General features: G+C 51.3%; 2 protein-coding genes across 4 annotated transcripts in view; one reads left to right on the plus strand and one right to left on the minus strand.

Annotated features, from left to right (window-relative positions):
• Positions 1-24,000, minus strand: part of afdna (afadin, adherens junction formation factor a) — a 90,158-nt gene that overhangs the window by 28,101 nt on the left and 38,057 nt on the right. For all 3 annotated transcript variants that reach the window (XM_084453492.1, XM_084453493.1, XM_084453491.1), the window contains exons 6-21: positions 23,460-23,617; positions 21,805-21,892; positions 20,843-21,001; positions 19,424-19,518; positions 18,888-19,138; positions 16,147-16,216; positions 15,802-15,887; positions 15,167-15,228; positions 12,400-12,605; positions 9,458-9,603; positions 7,444-7,538; positions 6,991-7,256; positions 5,081-5,224; positions 4,470-4,668; positions 3,796-3,899; positions 127-207 (exon numbers count right to left, since the gene is read on the minus strand). In XM_084453492.1, coding sequence (XP_084309618.1) covers positions 127-207; positions 3,796-3,899; positions 4,470-4,668; positions 5,081-5,224; positions 6,991-7,256; positions 7,444-7,538; positions 9,458-9,603; positions 12,400-12,605; positions 15,167-15,228; positions 15,802-15,887; positions 16,147-16,216; positions 18,888-19,138; positions 19,424-19,518; positions 20,843-21,001; positions 21,805-21,892; positions 23,460-23,617 — 2,210 coding nt within the window. The remainder of the gene's footprint in view (positions 1-126; positions 208-3,795; positions 3,900-4,469; positions 4,669-5,080; positions 5,225-6,990; positions 7,257-7,443; positions 7,539-9,457; positions 9,604-12,399; positions 12,606-15,166; positions 15,229-15,801; positions 15,888-16,146; positions 16,217-18,887; positions 19,139-19,423; positions 19,519-20,842; positions 21,002-21,804; positions 21,893-23,459; positions 23,618-24,000) is intronic.
• trim67 (tripartite motif containing 67) overlaps positions 21,526-24,000 on the plus strand; it is a gene marked incomplete at both ends in the record, with an annotated part of 298,614 nt that continues 296,139 nt past the window's right edge. The window contains one exon of the mRNA XM_084453496.1: positions 21,526-21,574. The remainder of the gene's footprint in view (positions 21,575-24,000) is intronic.

A 24,000-nucleotide genomic window follows, 5' to 3' on the forward strand; every position in this document is an offset into this window, starting at 1 on the left:
TGTTAAAAACACCGTACTGGGTGACGGTGTCAAATAAATACACTAAGAAACATTTGAGGGAGGAGGTTTGCTAGGTGTGTGCTGAAGTGCACCAGGTTGATATCTAGGCTAGCGTGGAGGTCTTACCTTGGCAGCGACGATACTGAGGCCCATGCCATTGTGCTTCTTCAGGGTGACGGTCACCACCTCCGGCTCCTTCCTCATTGGCTGCAGGGACAAGGGGGAGAGACGGAGAGAGAGAGAGAGACAGGAGAGTGAGGAACGTCTCGGGTGGAACAGCGACAAAGCTGCGTAAACGGGCCGCCGGGTGCGTTCTGCGCAGGTTCTAGAGAGTTTCCAATAGGTGCTCTGGGAGTTCTAAACGGGGCCCCGGAGTTCTAGCGAGGTGTTCTCCTGGAGGGGAGAGAGCTTTGTCTCGGGAAGCGTCCTCGGGCTGAGTGAGGTTGCAGAGAGAGAGGGAGGCGAGGGTATAGAGGGGAGGGAGGGAGGGAGGGATGGAGGGAGGGAGGGAGGGAGGGAGAGAGACGCAGAGCAGGGTCGTCACTCAGAGCAGGGGGGACCGCAGAGAGGAACGAGTGGTTGCTGGAGAGAAGTCAAGAATGAAAGCCACATGCGCCTGGCTCCACACACCACACACACACACACACACACACACTCAATGGGGCTCATTTAAACACCAGCGACTGCCTGGCTGGGGGAGTAAGGGTGGTGTGTGTGTGTGTGTGTGTGGGAGGGGTGGGGGGGTCGGGGGGTTGGAGGGGGGGGGGGTAGGGGGACCGGCCCCTCCTCATCGTCGGTGGCACAAAGCGCGCTGACACTCAACAGCCTCCAGTCCACACAGACACAAACAGCCTCTGTCTCCCTTTGTCTTCTCTCTCTCTCTCTGTCACTGTCTCATGTGGTGCAGTAACATAGCTTAAGTGAGAGTGTGTGTGAGAGAGAGAGAGGGGACACACACGCACGCACAATACGCTCGCGGCGGCGCGTCCCCCCGGTGTGACGCGGGGGCAGAGCCCGTCTGGATGCCAGCGCCGTGACGTCGCCGACGGGAAGCCGGAGGGAAGGGCAGGGCGGCCGTGGGGCCCGGGCCTCTGGGAAAAACACTGCGCTCCCGCCACACACATCACTAGCTGTGCATCTACGCCTCCTCTCGCCAGCCGAGGGATACAAGCAGGAGGAAGCGTCCCGTTCGTCACGCGTGCGGCTCCGACGCCCCGGCTTCGGTTTTTGGCTCCCGGCGGCCGCAGCAGGAGGCGAAACCGGACGGGTTTGACGCGTCTTTCTTTTGAGCGCTGCGTTTTTTGGGTCGCCGTCACCTGACCACGTCTCCTCCATTCAGAGAGAAGCGTCCGGCGGTATAACCTGGACTCTGCGGCCGCCGCCTGCTCGGGAACGCTCGCGGGGACGTCGCGGAGCCCTGAGGCCCGGGAACTCCGGCCGGGGGAACTCTAGGAGCGGCGCTGCTTCTAGAACAGGGGCGGTAATGTGAGGCGGGGTCCTCTCTGGCACTCCGCCAGGCTCCATGAATCACAACCACTGTCTGGGTGTGTGTGTGTGTGTGTTTACACGTGCGTACGTGTGTGTGTGTGTGTCTGGCCATGCTCCCTTTCACCCGCCCCGTGTCAGGGTTACTAGATGAGCGAGCGGCCAATTACAGAGGAAGTGGTGCTCTGGGGGGAGGGGGGAGGTTTTGGGGGGGCGGGGGTACAGAGTGATGTGGAGTGGGGGTTCAGAGCTGGAGGTTGAGGCCTGGGTGGGGGGAGGGGTGGGGTTGAGGAGAAGCCTGTCATTACTGCTTTCTGCTCACTAATCTCCCTCTTGCGGCGCAACTGGTGTTGATTTACCCCTGGAGAGGCAGAGAGAGAGTGTGTGTGTTCGGTGTGTGTGGTAGAGAGCGGTGATTGCGTTGCCTGCAGTGGACATTATGGTTTTCCATGCGCTCAACAGTGCACTATACATCAGAATCGTTGGGTCGCTTGAGCACCCCCAGTTCTCTTGATAGCACGAGAGCGAGGCATCTCGCTACGGGAAACGCGGATGACGCCACGCCTTGACGTATGACAGAGCGGTCACGGCCCCGCCTCCCCTCATAATAAGCTGCAACCCCCAACGGCGTTGCCAAGCGCACCTTTTCCCCGTGCAAGTGCAAGCAGGGGAGTATGGGGAGATACCTCACTCTCGTCATCAGAGAACCGGGGTTTAACGCAAGTAGCCTAACGCTCCTTTTCAAAACAATCGTTCCGTATCTCACTACGGGACCGATACGGACAACTCCGGAAGTTCCAGATATACGCAAATCAGAAGCCGACCGGACAAAACGGGAAGGGCTGGGAAACGACATCACCCCTCCTCCTCTGACGAATCGACACCGAAGGCCGGGGTGTGAGCCAATGAAGGCGCGGTCACGTCTAGACGGTAAAAAAAACGGCTCAATGTCGAGCAACTCGCCGCAGCCTAGATATCCTGCGCGGAAATACCCTTAAGCGGTGCCCAAGAAGACGTAGCCGCACCTCTGGCGGAATGGGCCCTGGAGACCACAGAAGGCGGCAGACCTCAAAGCCGAGACCACGGCCTCCGCTATCCCCACCGAGCCAGACGTCGACGAGCTGAAAGGTTTTCGGTCGACGGCGGAGAAACAGACGTCGTATCGACGCCCTCCGAAGGGCTCAGGGCGCTGCTGCTGCAGCGAGGGCGCCTCTCCAGCACGACCGGCCGGTCCCGCGCCTCGACGAGGGGTTTGGAACAACAAACAAGTGGGCGTCGACCCGCCGCGGCGGAGCCGAAAGCTGGGATGCCAAGCGGGAATGGCGGCCAGATGAACCTTAGCAGTACTCAAAAGGGCCTTGCCCTCGTCCAACGTCTACTGTAGAAAGCATAACAGTCCAGAAACAGAACACTGGAAGGGAATGATCTGGTTCCGACCACACCGTCACTCAAAAATGCGCATTGTTGTATAAGGAAAGCGCAGAAGCCTCTTCCCGTCATGCAGGTGACCCTATCAACTCCCCCGGCCTCCTCTGGGGGCGGCCTCTCGATGTTGAGTTTGGCTAGGGGGTGGGGGTCTCCCCGCTCTGGGCGCTGGCAGGTCATGAGTCCTGGGCAGAGGGAAGGATGGCGTCTTCGTCATCCTCATCAGAGGGATGGCCTAGCGGCACGTCATCATCCTCATCTCCGTATCACGTCGTCACCCCCAACTGCCTCCAGTTGGTGATCGAACAGCAGGGGGGCGGGGGGTATCGGGGGGGTCACTCTCCATCATGACAGCCCAGGCTGCTTCATGGAGTTCCTCCTTCCCATGTGTAGGGAAGCAGAGCGAGAGAGAGAGAGAGGGGGGGGGATTGTGACCTGCAATCTTCCCTGCCAGATTTTCTCTGGAATCGCGCTGCAATAAGAACCAGACTCAGCGTTGGCAAGCAAGGGGGGATGCTTTAGCCCCCAGACACGCAGGGAGGGATGGGGGGGTCCCCCCTCTGAGATCACCACCCCGCATGCTGTGGAGCATGAACGCACCTCAAGGCTTTTTTTTTTTACCCAGTTAGAGCTTCCCGGAGGGGAGGGCGCCGAGATAAAATGTGTACTTTCCTTAACGGAAGCCACGCGTAAAGAAAGCTAGCTAGCTAGTTCGCACTCTTTGAGACTACTGCTGAGAGAGAGACTGATGAGAGGAGACAGAGAGAAACAAGAAAGGGGGGAAGAGAGAGAAGAGGAGCGGCAGAGAAAGAGCAAGAGGGAGAGAGAGAAAGAGAGACCGCTACAGAGAGTAGGATACAGAGAGACAGAGAGAGAGAGACGTACCATGTCAGAGGCGTCGGCGGAGAAGTGGCTGTCACAGTCGGCTCCCTCGAAGTAGACGGTCCAAGTTCCGGGGGAGCGGGGGTGAGGTGTCAGTCGACAGAAGCCTGCAGGACACACACACGCACACGCACACGCACACACACACACACACACACACACACAACGCACACAGGTGTGTGAACAAAACACCTGGAATATCCCAGACAGACTGCTGCAGTAGCACACACAGTCTTGTGGATGTACTCTCCCTTGCCTGTCCCCTTTCTCTCTCTCTCTCTCCCTCTCTCTCTCCCCCCCCCACACAGTCCCTCTCTCACTAAACAAACACACAGATAGATAAGCAGCACAGGAGAAGTGCTTCTCAGCGCCTGTGACTAACTACATTCCTCTGCCCAAACGTCAGCCGGAGAAATACTAAACACACTGTTGCAACCTCAGCCCGGGACTGGCTTATTTGGCGAAGGGCCTGGTTAGAACATGGATGAGGCTGAATCAGAGAAGGTTCTAGAAAATGGAGAACTAGAACTCTAGAGCCCAAGAGCCCTACACTGTAACTACTGTTGTAGTAGTAGTAGTCGTAGTAAATAGTGGTGAAACCTCTGGCCCCATGTGGCCCTAGAGCCCAACTCTCGAGTACTAGCATCGGTAGCGGTAGTTTGGTGGTACTGTGGTACCTCTCTGGCAGAGCGGGTCCAGGAACTCCTGGAAGCCGTTGGGGATGTGGCGGACCACGTCGCAGGAGTAGCCGTCCTCGGGCAGCAGGAAGGGCAGCTGCAGGTCGGGGTCCTCCTCCAGCTGCACCTCGCGGCCGTCGCTGCGCGCCAGCTCGTCCGCCGTGTTCTCCGCCACGCCGACCACGTGGTCGATCAGATCCTGGGGGGGAAACGCGGCGGCAGGGCAGATCGATCAGTCGGAGACCAGACACGGCCAGGAACCGCCAATCGGAGGAGATTTTGCAAGACTGCAAACTACTTAGAGAGGAAATAGCTAAGAGAGCTGTGTTCGAAACTGCTCACTCATTCACTCACTATTCCTTATGTAGTCGGTGAACGAGAAATTGTAGGGTATATCCTCTGTTCACTAGAAATTGTTGTGAATTGTGGGTATTTTATAGTGGATTATACAGTGAATCAAATTACCCGTTGAGAATTCCGACATTAGAAGAAACTGTCAAATGCTACAGTATACAGTATAATCCACTATTTCTGTAATAGGGAACGGTTTCGAACACGGCTATGGAATGCTACTTCACGACATTCATCGAGGGGTGTGTTTGGTATCGTACCGGGGGTATGTAGGGCTCGTCAGGAGCACAGTGGTAGTTGGTCATGAGAGCGTTGAGCTGCAGGGAGTTGAGCTTGAAGCAGGTGTTGTGGATGTTCTGGACATCCTGCATGGAGTACTTGTCCATGGTCAGTAGGGTGGTGGCCTGTGGAAATGGAAGAAACCCCAACATTTTACCCAATCTATATTTTCCAACGCACAGCCCTGTTCATCTGGCCAGGCATCGATGTGTCCTCCTACTGTACCGTAGCTAGCATTCTGTATACCAGGGATCTACCTAGTACTGACAGTACACAGTATCTGTCTGGTTACATGTACTATGTGTATACTATATATATCAAAATAGGGTTAAACTAATTTTTCTGGTTCTATGCAGCCAAGGAGGCATTCTGTATACCAGGTATCTAACCAGGTATCTAACTAGTATTTAACTACTAATATGGTTATCTGCACCATCTAACTAGTATTTATCTGTACTATCCAGTAGATGTGGCAGTCTGTATACCAGGTATCTAACTAGTATCCAGCTAGTATCTGACTAGTATTTTACTAGTATTTACCTGTACTATGCAGCTGAGATGGCAGTCTGTATACCAGGTATCTAACTAGTCTTCAGCTAGTATCTGACTAGTATTTACCTGTACTATGCGGCTGAGGTGACAGTCTGTATACCAGGTAACTAGTATCTGACTAGTATCTTCCTAGTATTCACCTGTATTATGCGGCGGAGGCGGCAGTCTGTATACCAGGTATTTCACTAGTATCAGACTAGTATTTTCCAAGTATTTATCTGAACTATCCGGCTGATGTGGCAGTCTGTATACCAGGTATCTCACTAGTATCTGACTAGTATCTTCCTAGTCCTCACCTGTACTATGTGGCTGAGGTGGCAGTCTGTATACCAGGTATCTGGCTAGTATCTGACTAGTATCTGATTAGTACCTGACTAGTATCTCACTAGTATCTGGCTAGTATCTGACTAGTATCTGATTAGTATCTGACTAGTATCTCACTAGTATCTGACTAGTATCTGGCTAGTATCTGATTAGTATCTGACTAGTATCTGGCTAGTATCTTCCTAGTCCTCACCTGTACTATGCGACTGAGGTGGCAGTCTGTATACCAGGTATCTCACTAGTATCTGGCTAGTATCTTCCTAGTCCTCACCTGTACTATGCGACTGAGGTGGCAGTCTGTATACCAGGTATCTCACTAGTATCTGGCTAGTATCTTCCTAGTCCTCACCTGTACTATGCGACTGAGGTGGCAGTCTGTATACCAGGTATCTGGCTAGTATCTGGCTAGTATCTTCCTAGTCCTCACCTGTACTATGAGGCTGATGTGACAGTCTGTATACCAGGTATCTCACTAGTATCTTCCTAGTCCTCACCTGTACTGAGGCTGATGTGACAGTCTGTATACCAGGTATCTCACTAGTATCTGGCTAGTATCTTCCTAGTCCTCACCTGTACTATGAGGCTGATGTGACAGTCTGTATACCAGGTATCTCACAAGTATCTGGCTAGTATCTGGCTAGTATCTCACTAGTATCTGGCTAGTATCTGACTAGTATCTCACTAGTATCTTCCTAGTCCTCACCTGTACTATGCGACTGAGGTGGCAGTCTGTATACCAGGTATCTCACTAGTATCTGGCTAGTATCTTCCTAGTCCTCACCTGTACTATGCGACTGAGGTGGCAGTCTGTATACCAGGTATCTCACTAGTATCTGGCTAGTATCTTCCTAGTCCTCACCTGTACTATGCGGCTGAGGTGGCAGTCTGTATACCAGGTATCTCACTAGTATCTGGCTAGTATCTTCCTAGTCCTCACCTGTACTATGCGGCTGAGGTGGCAGTCTGTATACCAGGTATCTCACTAGTATCAGACTAGTATCTTCCTAGTCCTCACCTGTACTATGCGGCTGAGGTGGCAGTCTGCGGCCAGCTCCAGGCCCTGTTTCTCTGCCCAGGCCTCTATGTGGCTGAGCTGCTGTCTGAGGATGGCCCCCCAGTAGTGGGAGCACAGCCCGGAGTCAGCCTCCGTCACCAGCTTGTTGAACAGCCACATGTTGACGAAGTGGAACAGCTGAGAGAACAGCTGGATGGTCAGCGCCGCGTTGACGCGGCAACGCCGCAGCAGGGACATGGCGCCCGTCAAGGTGTGGAGCACGTCCTCTGTAAGGGGGGGGGGGGGGGGGAGAGTAAGGGGGGAGAAAGAATGATATAAGAGAGAGATATCGTAGGATCACATTTCCACTATAAGAATATAATGTCCACTAGTGGGCTCTCTTCTGGAAGGAAGGCAGTGTGTGTGTGTGTGTGTGTGTGTGTGTGTGTGTGTGTGTGTGTGTGTGTGTCGAACCTATCTTGGGCCTCTGAGGGTTCTGCTCCTCGGGGTCATCCAGGAAGGCCGGCATGTAGTTGTTCAGGTCAGACTGGAGACAGTGGACCAGGTACCTGAGAGAGAGAATACAGCAGGGTTACAGTTTACCCCCCACACACACACACGCACGCACACACACACATACACACGCGCGCGCGCGCGCGCACAAACACACACACACACACCCGCTGGGCAGTAAGGGGACTTTCACTGCAGTCTCTCACGGTAATAGCAGTGTGGTGGTCTGGCTCTTGGCTAGCTTCCTCAGCCCAACAACACACCGAGTTTTGGGTGTCTCAGCTACAGTAAGACTTAACTGGCCTCAGGAAGCCTCAGACCATCAAATCTCACTCCTCCTGCTCCTGTTCCTGCCAGCTCCCCGGCCCTACTCCTTGTCCCTCTCATTCCTCCTCCTCCTCCAGCCCTCTTCCTCCTCCTCCTCTATCTCAGCCCAGCTCCTCGTCCAGCGGCCATTAAAGCAGGACATTCCACACATTCAGAGCTCCCTCCCCTTCCTGCCTGCTTGCATCCTGGCCCCGCAAATACCAACAATACCAGCAGCCCAACTCTGCAGAGAGCAGCCCAGCCTCCACGCTACCCTTCACGCCGTGTCTAGGCTATCCTCTACACGGCCTCTACGTGACCCTATCCTCTACACGGCCTCTATGTGACCCTATCCTCTACACGGCCTCTACGTGACCCTATCCTCCACACGGCCTCTACGTGACCCTATCCTCTACACGGCCTCTACGCGACCCTATCCTCTACACAGCCTCTATGTGACCCTATCCTCTACACGGCCTCTACGCAACCCTATCCTCCACACGGCCTCTATGTGACCCTATCCTTTACACGGCCTCTATGTGACCCTATCCTTTACACGGCCTCTATGTGACCCTATCCTCTACACGACCTCTACGTGACCCTATCCTCTACACAGCCTATAGGCTATCCTCTATACGGCCTCTACGCTACCCTATCCTCTACGAGACGCTTTCCTCTACACAGCCTCTACGCTATCCTATCCTCTACGCGGCCTCTACGCTACCCTCTTCACAGCTTCTATACAGCCCCTAGGCTATCCTCTACACAGCCTCCCTCTACACAGCCTCCCTCTACACAGCCTCCCTCTACACAGCCTCTACACAGCCTCTAGGCAATCCTTTACACAGCCTCCCTCTACACAGCCCCTAGGCTATCCTCTACACAGCCATAGAGGCCGACAGGCCCATACCTAGTCCCGTCTCCTAATACGGGCTACGACCTCTTATACAGACACAACATCGACACACCAGAGCTGTGGCGCCAGACGCGCCTCTCGAGTGTCTCTGCTACTTCTCATTTCAACATCCAATAACAGCGTGATACATGGCTGAAACGCAGGATCTGACGTGGGGCCAGGATATTACTAACAAGACTCTAGCTCAAGTCTGTACCGTGGCCACAAGTCATCCACGTTGGGAATTGGGATTTCTCTGCCATGATTTCGATGGTCTGACTGAAGTCCCTCTTTTAGTTAAATCACTTTTTCATTTAGACCCGCTGAGATTAAAGATCTCGTTTTCAAGAGCGACCTGGCCAAGAAGGGCTGCAGTACAAACAGTTTCATACAGAACGCACTCACATTAAAAACAATAGATCAGCTCAAAAGTGCCGTCCAGTAAAAGTGCAGGGAAGCCATATAAATCCTATTTCAATTAAAACAATTCAATCAATAGAGTCAGTTTCTATCGAGTTCCCCATGCCTTTAAAGTCATTGAGAGTGACTAGATCCTGTAGTTTTAGTTCATTTTGCAGGCTATTCCATGCAGATGGTGAAGAGAACACACATATAAAGTTTATAATACAAACCATCCCTCCCCTTCCCTTGTCCCATTCCACATTCTTTGTGAAGGGGGTCAAGGGTCAAGGAGGTGTAGTAGTAGATGGGGGGTCTAGGATAGAGAGCTACGGTAGGTAGAGGGGTCAGGGGTCAGGAACGGGGAGACCTTACTTGAAGGCCATCTGCACGAGGTGAGCCAGGACGTCCTGCGCGTCCAGCGTGATGCGGCTCAGGTCGCGGTCCTGCTTGACGAAGTTGAGCAGCTCGGAGGCGTTCGCCATCCAGAAGGCCAGGGCGCCGGCGATGTTCTTCTGCTTCTGCGGACACCAATCACAACGCCGCACAGAGAGGGAGGGGTTAGAGGCGGGGCAAAGCTAGACGGGGGTGGGGTGGGGGGGGGGGGAGGCGGCATTGTGTCTTTGGCGTAGATATAGGCAGCAGCAGTAACTCAGGGATAGACTCGTGGCCCTCCATACCCCAGCATGACCAGACCCTGGTCCCCAGCTCTGGCCTCACAGAGACATCTTTAAGGACCTCCTAGTCAAATTGGAGAACTGGCTATATGCAGAGTAGACTACTGCCCTGATCACACATGCACCTAAAATCAAACAAAGTCGATCAATCACGCACTTCCAGAATGGTCTCTATCCTTTATGACAGTTGGTATCTACAGGACGGGACCACTGGTTTCACTGCACAGAGTAAGGTACAGTATTTGACGGTATTTGCAAATAGCATTTGACTCAGGTCTGCACTCCGTTCAAGACTCTCTAGTAAGGCTGCAAAATTCAGTGAATATTCACAAACTGAATTCATGGAAATCAATGGGAACAAACTGGAAATGTATGGGCATTAACGGGAACAAATTCTGTTTTCCAGTTTATTCCCGTAAATTCCCACAAATCCCATAATTCCTGCTAATTCCCATGGGCATGCCTACTCTCTAGTACCTTTTCAACCCTGCGTAGTTTGTTTTTCTCATTGATCTGTTGATAAACAGATGAAAATTCAAGGCTTTTGGTGCGTTAAAACCCAGTGCCCAGTGTCTGGTCAGTGATTGGCTAATGTCTCACAGAGGGAGGGAGAGATACACAAGACCCCCCCCCCCATGAACGAGAGAACGAAAACCAACAAAAGAACGAAAATAAATGAAATAAATGAACACCCCCACCCACCCCCACCTCCCACTTGGAGAACAGCCACGAGACAGGATGCATCCAACAGAACAACAGAGGGGCTTTGAACCACACACACACTCATTAAATGATATGAACAGACGGACAGACAGACGGACGGACAGTCAGACAGACAGACAGAGGCAGCAGAGCAGGAGGGCGGCAGTGTCATCTCTCATCCACACGGTCGAGCGTTAAGACACACACCGGGTCACATGGTGCCAGAATTGACATGGAGGAGGAGGAGCCACAATCAACAGCTTTGGTTGGCTGGCTAAATTAGCCAGGGGGAAGGAAGGGGGGGGGGGGGGGGCGTGTTTAGTACCAGGGGTTCCAGGAAGCTGAATGAGGGTTATTTATTTGTTTGTTTGTTTGTTTGTTTGTTGTTGTTTAGAGTCCAGCTGTGGGAGGAGGGATTGTTATGGTGGTTTGGTTTTCTGTTATGGACAAAAGAAGCATGGAGGACCGAGCCAAGCTGACTGGACGTCGGAGAGGGAAGGGAGGTTGGGGGGATAGAGAGGGAGGGAGAGAGAGGGGGGTCCTACCTGGTCACCTTCAGGTATCTCCTGTATAGATGGGGGGTGGGGTGAGGAGGAGAGGGGGGGAGGAGGGGGAACACATTCGACAGGACAGAGAGAGAGACTGTCAACAGCTATGGCATGGACACAGTACACACAGGTATGTACACAGTAACGTAAAAGACGCACGGACGCGCACGCACACACACACACACACAACTGTTCTTTGGTTGACAGGGGCAGAGGAGCAGCTGTCGGGTGTGTTGTCTGCTGGAGGGTGTGAGGAAAGAGCCCCGACATGAACAGGGTCGGAATCTATTGGCTACGTATGAAAATACGTGTCCCCAGCCCGCTGTATTCCTACTCACACACACATGCACACGCACGCTTCTGAACTCAGGGTTTAATAATCTCATGTTCCTCTCATGGGTTTGAGATTGAGATTACCCAAAATATCATCTGGAAAAAAAATAAATAAAATCTTTAAATGGATTTAATTACTCTAATCTTGACTTCTCTGAGACTCCAGCTGCTATGTGTGTGTGTGTGTGCTTGCGTGCATGCGTGGGATTACCCAAAAATCATATGGATAAAAATCCATCTTTAAATTGATTTAATTACTCTAATCTTGACTTCTCTAAGACTCCAGCCGCTGTGTGTGTGTGTGTGTGTGTGTGTGAGAGAGGGATTCTTGTTTTCGCTCCCCATACCACAGTGGGCTTGTCCTGTCTGCCGTCTCCAGTTTAACTATCGGCTAAGCTACTAAAGCAGAGTGGGTGGGTGGGACAGAGGTATGTGTGTTTTACGTGCTGCTAGGAGGGGATTTGGAGCCACACAACGATCCTCTCTCTCCCTCTCCCTCTGATCCTCTCTCTCTCTGCGCGGCTGACTTCCTACTCTTAAAGGGACAGGGCGCGTTTAAAATCACAGGAGGGGGACACACTGACAGATGGACAGACAGACGGTCAGACAGGCCATGTAAATTCACTACTGCTAAAATCTTCAGTGTCTAGCCAAACAGAAATCTGACATGGTGCTCAGTTTTTTGGCTCAAGATGCTGTTGGCCTTTATGTCCTCGGTTCCCTGTGGTTCTAAAGGAGGTTCCCCTGTGGTTCGAAAGGACAGGGGGTGACTCAGAATGATGTGATGAAGGGAACAGGGAACAAACATGTCTCCCTGCTGGAGGGGGGGGGGGGCGTTCTGATGATCAGTATGTCTAGGACACAAACAGACAAGACAGACATACAGACAGACAAGAGACAGACGGACAGACACGGGAACGAGTTCAAGAACACGAAAATGCGAAGGAGAGATGTACAGAAGGAGACAGAAAGAGAGACGGACAGAGAGAGAAAGAGAGAGAGAGAGAGAGAGAGAGAGAGAGGGGGAGAAAGATCTGTGACGCAGCTGCAGACTCACCTGGATGACGCCTTCCATCATGCTCACCATCTTGTTGACGATGGCGATGACCTTGTGCGTCCTCTCGGAGCTGCTGACGTCGGGCCGCTGCTGGGAGGCCAGGACGTAGCGGCACGCCATGTACAGCACGTAGGTGGGGGACAGCTTGAAGTGGACCGTGGAGCTGTTGGTGTAGTTGATGATGGCTGACAGGAAGGCATCCTCAGCTGGGACACACACACACACGCGCACACACACACAACACACAGATTCAAATTCATATGTGACATGAAAGTGAGGTCACACCTCTGCTTCTAAGAACTTCTAAGAAGTTGCTCTGGGTTCACACGGGAGTGAGAGTGTGTGTGTGTGTGTGCGTTCGTCGCGTGTGTGAGGGGTCTCAGAAGGGCCCAGTGATAACATTGTCCCTCTCTCTCTCTCTCTTCCTGACCACACAGCAGGGCTCGCCACCCCCTCCCAGTGCACTGTGGGACACACACAGCCTCCTCTGGAGGGCATCAAAGCGTTCTGCGGGACTGGCCAAACACATGAGCTCACACCGCTCCAAATACACTCGCAATGAACACAGCCCCAGTCGGCAGAGTCCACAAACAATGATGTGTATGTAAAAGGCTTGAAAGGCAGTTAAAAAGGCTTAAACCAACAACCATGGGACAGGGGGAGGAGGAAGGGGGGGTAGGGTGGAGAAAGGAACAAGCATTATATGACAAGTGTGCTGGCTAGTGAGCAGTGACCCAGTCTGATCATGGTAAGAGTTGTGTGGTCACAGGGCAAACTGTTGTGTTAGTGTCCTAGTAGGTGGTCATTTAACAGAGAGAGAGAGAGAGAGAGAGAGAGAGAGAGAGAGAGAGGGAGAGAGGGAGAGGGAGAGAGAGAGAGAGAGAGACTGAGGGGGAAAGAGGGGAGAGAGAGAGCGGCATACTGCCCCCTGCTGTCGCGCTGACAGTGTAGCTCAGATCTAATGTGATATAAAGTGTTTCCATGTCTGTATCCTTCGCTACATACTGCTTACTTGCATACTGCGTACTGCATACTGCATGCTGCTCTGTAGGGGATTTTTGTAGGTGTGTATGCAGTACAGTATGTTTAGTGGGTGTTTATTTAGAAGGTGTGTATGCGTGCTGTATGTTTAGTGGGTGTGGATGCAGTAGGTTTGATAGGTGTGTATACGGCATGGTTTGCAGGAATCTGGATACTGTGTTCTACTCTCCGTTAGAGATGTAACGGTGTGAAAATTTCATATCACGATTATAGTGACCAAAATGATCACGGTTATCAGTATTATTGCGGTATTGTAAAATGTGCAGAAAAAATTGTAAACCTACCGATACACACGCTGAAATAATTTCACCAAGTTTTATATTGAAAACCACAAATTGCAGCATTGTGCACTTTTTTTTTAGCATTAACATTAAAATAATGCGTCTGAGACTGTTGCTAGCTTTGGTTGATGCTGGGCAGTATTTACAGTGAATTTTTCAAAAGTGGGGCAATCAAGCACGGTTTTAATGATAAAATGATCATGATAAATTTAATCTAATTTAATCACAGCTTATCATTTACCGTTTATTGTTACATCCCTACTTTCCATGGGAAGTAACCAACCAACCAACCGTATCACAGAATAAGCCTCTCCAGTTTTTCTCTCTGAAACAGCCGTGCGCAATGCACTGTGGGACAGAATCAGCCGTGTTGTATGCTGGCCATCATCCATGCTGCATATTTTGACCATTTATAGTATGCCAGGTAGGGTCTTACCGTTTTCACACACTACAAAGCTTCAAAACTGCCTAATAGAAACGCCACTATATAGAGGCTACCGGGGTCATTGACATCATCAGCCCCAGCCGGCCAGTCGATTGGTTCCATCCATCGATCTCCCAGACACTCCGCGCCCAGAGCTACTCTCTCTCTCTCCCCCTCTCTCTCTCTCTCTCTCTCTCTCTCTCCCTCCCCCCCTTGTCCCCCTCTGCCCCTCCTTCTCTCAGCAGTTGAAAATAGACACAAGACCACCTCAATTTAGTTATGTTGCCGCCTAAGTCTAATAACATTAGTTAGTTACATTTTTGTTACTAATCCAAACGCAGAGTAAACAAACTCTCTCTTTCTCTCTCTTCAGCTGATAATGGCACACTTACAAAGCCATGCCCCCACTTACAATATTGAACAGTCCCTATTGGATTGTTCCCGTACAAGGTGAATGAGTGTGTATGTGTGTGAGTGAGTGAGAGGCAGAGAGAGAGTGAGAGGCAGAGAGAGAGAGAGAGATAGAGAGAGAGAGAGAGAGAGAGAGAGAGAGAGAGAGAGAGAGAGAGCGCAACAAAAAGGTATGACCAAGAGGAGAGATGTAGCGGTGGTTAGTAAAGTATAGAGGAGTATAGTAACATAGTGGATACTCACACAGTGTTAGTATAGAGGAGTATACTGTAGTAACATAGTGGATATTCACACAGTGTTAGTATAGAGGAGTATAGTAACATAGTGGATACTCACACAGTGTTAGTATAGAGGAGTATACTGTAGTAACATAGTGGATATTCACACAGTGTTAGTATAGAGGAGTATAGTAACATAGTGGATACTCACACAGTGTTAGTATAGAGGAGTATAGTAACATAGTGGATACTCACACAGTGTTAGTATAGAGGAGTAAAGTAACATAGTGGATACTCACACAGTGTTAGTATAGAGGAGTATAGTAACATAGTGGATACTCACACAGTGTTAGTATAGAGGAGTATACTGTAGTAACATAGTGGATACTCACAGTTGTCCCTGAACTCAATGCTGGCTGGCAGGGTCAACTCTGGCGCCAGGCTGTCCTGCGACCTGCAGAGACCAGAGCAACGTCTGAGGCTTATGTATAGGTAGGTGTGTGTGTGTGTGTGTGTGTATGAGAGCGTTGCGAGGGGTGCGTATGAGCAGTAGGCGTGTTTGAGAGGTGTGAATGTGAGGAGTGTGTGTGTGTGTGTGTGTGTGTGTGTGTAGCCGGTTGACCCCACTGTACACCGACGCGACACCCAACTCTCCAGAGCGAGAGCTCCTACAACATGGTATGTTGTGTGTGTGCGCCTGAGTGTGCTTGTGAGTGTGTGTGTGTCGTAAGAGTGCCCATTTATCCGTATGAGAGAGAGCACTGCCAGACCTAGCATCAGTAATGCCTTTGGATACACAAGTGTGTGTGTGTGTGTGTATGTGTCTGTGTATGTGTGTGCAGCATGTGTGTTAGAGTGGTCCCAAGCTCCAGTGTATTATTGATAAGGGGATTATAGAGCAGCATCTCTGGTTTCAACAGGCCCACAAGGCCAGGGTGGGGATCAGGTAACAGGACATGGGACCATGTTGAATACGCGCACGTGTGTGTGTGTATGTACAGTATGTGTGTGTGTGTGTGTGTTTTACCTCCCGTCCTGCTGGTCTCTGATCATGGGTTTGACCAGGCCTCTCTCACTGCCGTTGGTGCGCTCCATCTCCAGCTTCCCAGAGCTCTGCAACAGCACGGCAAACACACACACACACACACACACACACGCATGCACATGTACACAGGCACACACACACACACAATCACCCCAGGCATTGACACACTATCCTCATATAATATTGACATGGAAACGCACTTGTGTGTGTGTGTGTGTGTGTGTGTGTGTGTGTGTGTCTGTATGGTTGAATTAAAATAAAGCATGTGTATTATTATATTGTGAGTGATTGAGTGTGTGTGTGTGTGTGTGTGTGTAGGGGTGTTACCTTGCTGGTGGGGAGGGCAGTCCCACTGTGGATGTCCCCTTGAAGGTCAAAGGTCGTCTCAGGAACACTCCTATGATGGAGAGAGAAAGATAAGATTGAGATAGAGTAAGATTCATAGAGTGAGAGAGAGAGTGGGAAAGAGAGCGAGAGAGTTGGAGTGAGATAGTGAGAGAGAGAGAGAGAGAGAGAGAGAGAGAGAGAGAGTGAGAGTAAGATTGAGAGAGTAAGATAGTGAGATAGATAGTGAGATAGAGTAAGAGAAAGTGAGATAGAGTGAGAGAGTGACATAGAGTAAGATATAAAGTGAGAGAGTGAGAGTGAGATATAAAGTGAGATAGAGTGAGATATAAAGTGAGATATAGTGGGAGAGTGAGCGAGTGAGATAGAGTGAGATAGAGTGAGATAGCGAGTGAGATAGCGATAGAGTGAGACAGATACAGGCTAGCTCTCATTACTGAGAGCAAATGGGAACTCAGACATGATCCACAGTTCCTCCAAACACACACACACACTTTCTTTCACCCGAACATCCACACAAACGGACACACACCTAAATATATCCGCCAATGCTAATGCACACTCTCTCTCGCTTTCTCCCTTTCATCCTAACATCTACACACACACACACACACACACACACACGCACGCACAGGCACACACCTAAATATATCCGCCAATGCTACGCTCTAATTAAATGCAGCAGGCCACATTAGTGGCAACACGCAATGACAGGATGTTCCTGTGTGTGTGTGTGTGTGTGTGTCTGGCATGCATATTCTTAAAAAAAGGTTTCAGTATTTCACACCCTCAGTCACGACTCACGATAGCTCTCACTGTCCAACTGTTCTCACGAGCTCACTCGCTCGCTCACACACCACACAACAAACAACACACAACAAACAACACACAACACACAACACACACACAACACACAACACACACAACTGTACACTGGCAATTTACTTTGAGGGTAGCATGTGACTGCAGGCTTATTGAGTGCTACAGATATTGAGTGCTACAGAAATAAACACTTACTCAGTCACCAGCCTGTCAGGAACCAGTCAGTCAGTTTTTAACTGTCAACAGCCTGTCAGTAACCAGTCAGTTGTCAGAAACCTGTCAGTCAATCTTTATTACTGTCACCAGCCTGCCAGTAACCAGTTAAACTTTCACCAGTCTGTCAGTAACCAGTCAAATTTTCACCAGCCTGTCAGTAAACAGTCAAACTTTCAGTTCAGTTTCACCAGCCTGTCAGTAACCAAACTTTCACCAGCTTGTCAGTAACCAGTCAAACTTTCACCAGCCTGTCAGTCGACCCCTCCCTGCTTCCTGCCGTTCCTGCGGAGTTCTAATCCAGCTGTGGCATCAGGCTAGTCCTGCATGATCAACCCCAGATTGAGGACCTCTGCTCCCCAGCCAGACTCAGTCAGGGGGCTCTGCTAGCCTACGCGACAGACTGCAGACACACACACACAGATGTGAACAATCTGTGGTACAACGGCAACCAGAATACACACAATTTCGGCGCTCCGACAACGAAGTGGACTCACCCACCCCCCCCCAACCCCCGGCTGGTCGCTGTATCGTTAACGTCCTGCGTCGTCTGTTCTGAAGTCCCGCGTTAGAACCCGGGAGAGCCTGGAGAGTCCTACCTGATCCGCTCTCCTGGAGGTGATGGTTCTGGTCCCCCAGCTGTGTGTGTGTGTGTGTGTGTGTGTGTGTGTGTGTGAGACCGCTGCTCTATTCTGCCATCCTGCTCTGCTCTCTCTTCCGTCAATCCGGGCTGAAGACTGAACAGCGCACAGAAAGCAGATACGTGTGTGTGTGTGTGTGTGTGTGTGTGTGTGTGTGTGTGTGTCAGCGCACCACACCCCAGCCCACACTGATCAGATTAAAGAGTTTTTCGGCCCCAGTCGGTGCCTGCCATAACCTCTCTCTCTCTCTCTCTCTCTCTCTCTCACTCTTACCCACATCCCTCTCTTCCCTCTTTCCAACACTCCCTCTCTTGCGCGAACGTACCGCCTCCTGGCCTTCACTCTACATCTGCTCTCTCTCTCGGGCTCTCACGCCCTTTCTCTCTCTCCTCTTCTTCTCTCTCTCTCTCTCTCTCTTCTTCTCTCCCTCTCTCTCTTCTTCTCTCTCTCCTCTCTCTCCTTCTCTCCCTCTCTCTCTTCTCTCTCTCCTCTCTCTTCTCTACTGCTCTTTTACTCACCAAGTCTCTCTCCCTCGTCTCTCTCGTTCCCTCTCTCCTCTCTTCCCTCGCCTGACTGAATGCTGACTCCGCCCCCCTGCTGTCCACGTGGCGTGTTTCCACGGCGGCAGCAGCGTGCATGAGCCTGACTACCTAGCCTCCCGTCACGAGTTACAGAGATGATACAGGATGTGTCAGTTAACAATGGGACGCACGCACTCGCACACAAGAGAGCGGTGACACTGGTTTTTCATCAAGTCTCCATTATAACTCCTCTTCCCTGTCCTTGTCGTAACCCTGACCACAAAACCGTATTACCACAGAGATGAGAGAGCTGGTGTGTGTGTGTGTGTGTGTGTGTGTGTGTGTGTATGTGTGTGTATCCTCATGAGGTGGAGCTTTCCTTTGCTATATAACCCAACATCACAGACGGTAATGCGATCTCAGGCGCTCACACACACACACACACACACACACACACACACACACACACACCTACACACACACACACACACACACACACACACACACCCCTCCTCCGCCCACCTACCCAGACTTGTGTCTTCCCCTCATCATGGGCCCGGGGTCTCTCTTGGCGCCCTGGTCCTGGCTTGGGTCCACGAACTTGAACACGTGGGCGGCGCCAAACTGCAGCGTGGCGCCGCTACGCAGCACCGTCGTCTCGGCGACGCGCTGCCCGTCCACGTAGGTCTCCGCCTCCAGGCTGTGCGGCGTCACGGTGACCAGGCCCTCGCTGTGCATCAGGTTACAGTGGTGGGGGAGGACCCCGGGTCCGAACAGCTGTAGAGAGAGGGGGGAGGGGGGGGGGGGAGGAGGGGGGGGGGGGGGTTAGTCAGGAGTAGGGTTGCAAAATCCGGGAATATTCACAGACTTCTCATGGGAATTACGGGAATAAACAGGAAAATTAATTTAATTAATTCCCATTAATTTCCAGTTTATTCATGTTAATTCCCTATTAATTCCCATCAATTTGGGGAGACTTCCATGCACCTGCAGATACAAAAACAGGCACGTGCACAGACAGGACACACACACACACACACACACACACAGGTGGGTGTTTACCTGTATGGCGCCGTCCTCTGTGTGGTCCGAGCCCACCTCGGTGATGCTATGCTGCAGTCTGTAGAGTTTTGGTTTGTCCCTGGAGTCCGACCCATCTACACGGCGACACAGAGAGTCAGCGCGCGCACACACACACACACACACGCACATACCATATCTATATACTGCCGTTGAGATCTCGCCAAACAACTTGAAGAGACTGATTAGTATACGTCTGTTTTAGTAAAAGCGAAGCGGCGTATTAGTTAGGAGAAAGCAGAGGGAGAATTGATCACGTTTCTAACATGTAACCATCTAGCAGCTGCCATCGTCTCACTGTCAGCCTGTCAACGCTGGGCGTCTGGAACTAGAACTGCTGAACCTCAACCTAGCTAGGCCTGCTGAACGCTGGCGGCCTGGGTCTGGACAGACCAGGAGGGGACAAGAGGAGGAGAGGAGAGGAGGAGAGAAGAGAGGAGGATGAAGAAAGGAGACGAGACGAGAGAGGAGAGAAGAGGAGAGAGAAGAGAAGAGATGAGAGAAGAGAGAGAGCGAGGAGAGAGGAGGAGAGGAGATGAGCGGACAGGAGAGGAGAGGAGGAGAGTTGTTGTTACCTTCGTGGTGCCGATAGGCGTAGTAGGCATAGTGATTCCCTCTCCCTAGGCAGGCGAGCAGACATGCAGAAGAGGCCGTAGACACACACACACACGCAGGAAAACGGACACACACACACCATGCCAGAGGAAGGCAGGAGAGAACACACACACACACATAGCAGAGGGTGAAAAATGCAGCAAGGAGAAAAGGGCAGCACCCCATAATCCCCAGCTCAGATTCAGACACACACACACACACACACACACACACACCTTGTTACTGACACTACCATGGGAGAGTCATGCTGCTATAGGTCCAGCAGGAATCCACAGACCGGTCAGTCACGGCAGAGACCCCTGTTAAGCCTCTCTGCTCACATGACAAAGCTCTTCTAGACACTACTTGGACCCGGTTAGTCAGGGGGCAGACAGGAGCCGTTTGGTTAGACAGCAGGGATACGGGAGGGGGGTGGGGGTGGGGGAGGGGGGGTGGGGTCAGTGGCAACAAGCAGCAGTTAAAGGTCTGGAGAAAACCCCCTCGATCAACGTCAGGTCGGCGGTTGCAGGGTCTTCAGGTCGAGGCGTGCTCTTACAGGCCACTCACCTTGGTAGGGGAGGCTTACTACAAGCTCGTCTGGTCACTGTGTGTACGCTGCCCCCTGCTGTTGACTGGATGCTACCGCACCAGCGGAGCCAGCCCTAAGCCCTAACCCTCTGCTACAGCGTGATATGTGAGGAGAACTGACACACTGTGTGTGTGTGTGTGTGTTTGTTATGTGGGTTCACGTCACAGCCTGTATACTTGTATGTGTGTGTGTGTGTGTACATGTGTGTGTGTGTATACCTGGGCTTAGCTCCACAAGGTAAGGCAGTTTCTCGGGGGGCAGCGACGCGTGCAGCTGCCCGTCCAGGGGCCTCCCTCTCTGGGCCTTGTCCTCGGGCTTGCGGGCCTTCCTGGAGGCTTGGTCTGGAGGCCTCCTCTTCAGCTGGAACACCAGGGCTCCTGGAGACACACAGAGGCAGCAGTGACCCGGGGAGGCCAGCAGGGGGCAGCACAGTCAAGGGGATAACAGCTCAGCGTGTGACAGGAAGGAGGATATCATTAACACACTGGACCCCTTCACTGGTTATTTAAACCTACAATAGGTAGGATTTTAAGCATTTAAATGATCCTATATTGCTATGATAAATCAGAAATTCAGTCAATGAGGGCCTCATATCCGTAGCCTCGTTTGGCTCTGTTACAGCAATTCCTACATTTCTGCATCTGGTCTACGGCACAGAAACCAAATGCAGCGTGCGTGTGCTAAGATTCAATAAGCAACACAGGCACATCTTCTATGGCCTTATTTGGGAGTGTGGGTGAACCCAAACTGCTCCAAGCAGGTTCTAGGCGTCAGATATAAACTTATTTATCCTTTATTTTATTTATTTTATTCCTTATTTCCTCACAGCATAAGTTACATACTGTCCCTTTAATACTTTAGTACTGAAAGTAAATTATGATAGTAGTAGTAGTACAGTAGCAGCAGTAGTAGTAGTAGTAGTAGTAGTAGTAGTACATTACAGTCATTTAGTAGTAGTAGTAGAGTAGTTGTAGTAGTAGTAGTAGTAGTAGTAGTAGTACAGTAGTAGTAGTAGTAGTAGTAGTAGTACTACAGTAGTAGTAATAGTAGTAGTAGTAGTACATTACAGTCTTTTAGTAGTAGTAGTAGAGCAGTTGTAGTAGTAGTAGTAGTAGTAGTAGTAGTAGTGGCAGTTGTAGTAGTTGTAGTAGTAATAGCAGTAGTGATAGTAATATGTCACCTCTGTCACTGGGCCAGTCTCTGAAGATCTGTAGGGGACGCTCGGTATCGTCCAGGATCACCTCCTTCCCTGACTTATCATCTGTGTGCTGCAGGGGGGCAGAGAGACACACGCACAACCTTCAATTAACCAAACAATAATTAATCAACCAAACATAACCTTTAATCAACCAAACACAACCTTTCATCAACCGAACACAACCTTTCATCAACCGAACACAACCTTTAATCAACCAAACAGGCCCCTCGAACAACCAAGCACAACCAAACACAGCCCTCACAAAAAACAATTATCCCTTAAAAAGTCACGTGATTTTTTTTTTGGGGGGGGGGCAAGGGATAGAGACCATCTGGATGTCTTTATCTCTCTCTCCCTCTTTCACATCCACCTCTCGGTGCACCCGACATGAACCCCCTCGCCCGCCCCCCCGACGCCCTTCCGGCTGGGTGTCCAGTCTGTCTCTGCAGCTTTAGGACCGGACTGCTGAGGCAGATGGACGTCCTCTCTCCCGCCTGAGCCCCCACATGTATCATTTGGTGTGTGGGCGGTGGTCTGAGGGCAGCTGTCTAAAAGGTTTTTTAATGTGATTGGCCACGACTGGAGCCGTCATTAATATGATTGGCTAATGCTGGAGGCTAACGGCTGGAGGAGGGAGGTGGTGGGAAGGTCAGAGTGTTGGCATGGAGTCTGTCACCGGGACACATGAACACACACACACACACACACACACATACACACGCGCACACACACACAGTGCATCTCCTTGTCTGGCGCTCTGGAGAAATCCAATTCAATTACTATCATAGAGACCCGTGCCAAACACTTGCACTCGCTGAAAGAGAGAGTGGAAAAGAGAGAGAGAGAGAAAGAGAGAGAGAACAAGAGAACAAGAGAGAGAAGGAGAGAGAGAGAAAGAGAGATGGAGAGAGAGAGAGAGACAGAGAGAGGGGAGAGAGAGATGAAACCCTGATGAAGCACTGGGCGGTCATCCCGGGACAAGGCTGGAATTCCGCGGAAACATTCAATCAGCTTAAATATGTTTCAGCTGCACTCGCCACGGAGACAGACTGACACATGGTCAACAACATGCAGACAGATGGACATGGGGACATGAAACCAATGTCTGATGAGTTTTTCTGCCCCAAATATTCGCCCTGGGGGTCGTTGAAGAAGCAGTTGGGTTGGGTAGGGGGTAGTTAAAGAGCCAGGTGGACGGGGGGTAGTTACCCCTGGGGTAGTTGGGCCGGTGGTAGTTACCCCTGGGGTAGTTAAACAGGCAGTTGGGCCGGGGGTAGTTACCCCTGGGGTAGTTAAATAGCCAGGTGGACGGGGGACGGGGGGTAGTTGCCCCTGGGGTAGCTAAACAGGCAGTTGGGCAGGGGGTAGTTACCACTGGGGTAGTAGGGCAGGAAGTAGTTACCCCTGGGGTAGTTGTGCGGGGGGTAGTTACCACTGGGTAGTTAAAGGGGCAGTTGGGCGGAGAAGAGTTACCCCTGGGTAGTTCAAGAGGCAGTTGGGTGGGGGGTAGTTACCCCTGGGTAGTTAAAGGGGCAGTTAGGCGGGGGGTAGATACCCCTGGGTAGTTAAAGGGGCAGTTAGGCGGGGGGTAGATACCCCTGGGTAGTTAACGGGGCAGTTAGGTGGGGGGTAGTTACCCGTGCGAGGCAGTACTCTCTGGGGTTCTCCTTCTCCAGGCCGTATTTCTCCAGGGCCTCCACCACAGCGAAGTCGGCCATGTCTGAGGTGGACAGCAGGATGGTCTTATACGGGATGTTAGGCTTCAGGCTGTCAGCATAGATCCTCAGCGTCCCTCCTAGGGAGAGAGAGAGGGAGAGAGAGAGAGAGAGACAGGGGGTTACACACAGAAACACACACACACACTACCACACACCCCTCAATGTGAGGCACACATACACACATATTTATTTTATTATGCGCCATCTGGTTGAGCTATTTTGCTTTCCATTGCAGAAATATTCCACATACTGAGACAGCATAGCTCACCATCAGCACATGTGTGTGTGTGTGTGTGTGTGTGTGTGTGTGTGTGTTCACTGAAGAAATGGCTAGTGGTTTAGCGTCCGTCTGGTGTTCTAGGTATGTAGCGGCAGAATGTGGAGTGGAGAGGGCACTGAATGCCCCCCGCTTTCTCCCTTTCAGACACACACACACACACGTACACGCACACACACACAC

The sequence above is a fragment of the Borostomias antarcticus genome, assembly GCF_949987555.1.
Source record: "Borostomias antarcticus genome assembly, chromosome: 19".
NCBI lineage: Eukaryota > Metazoa > Chordata > Actinopteri > Stomiiformes > Stomiidae > Borostomias > Borostomias antarcticus.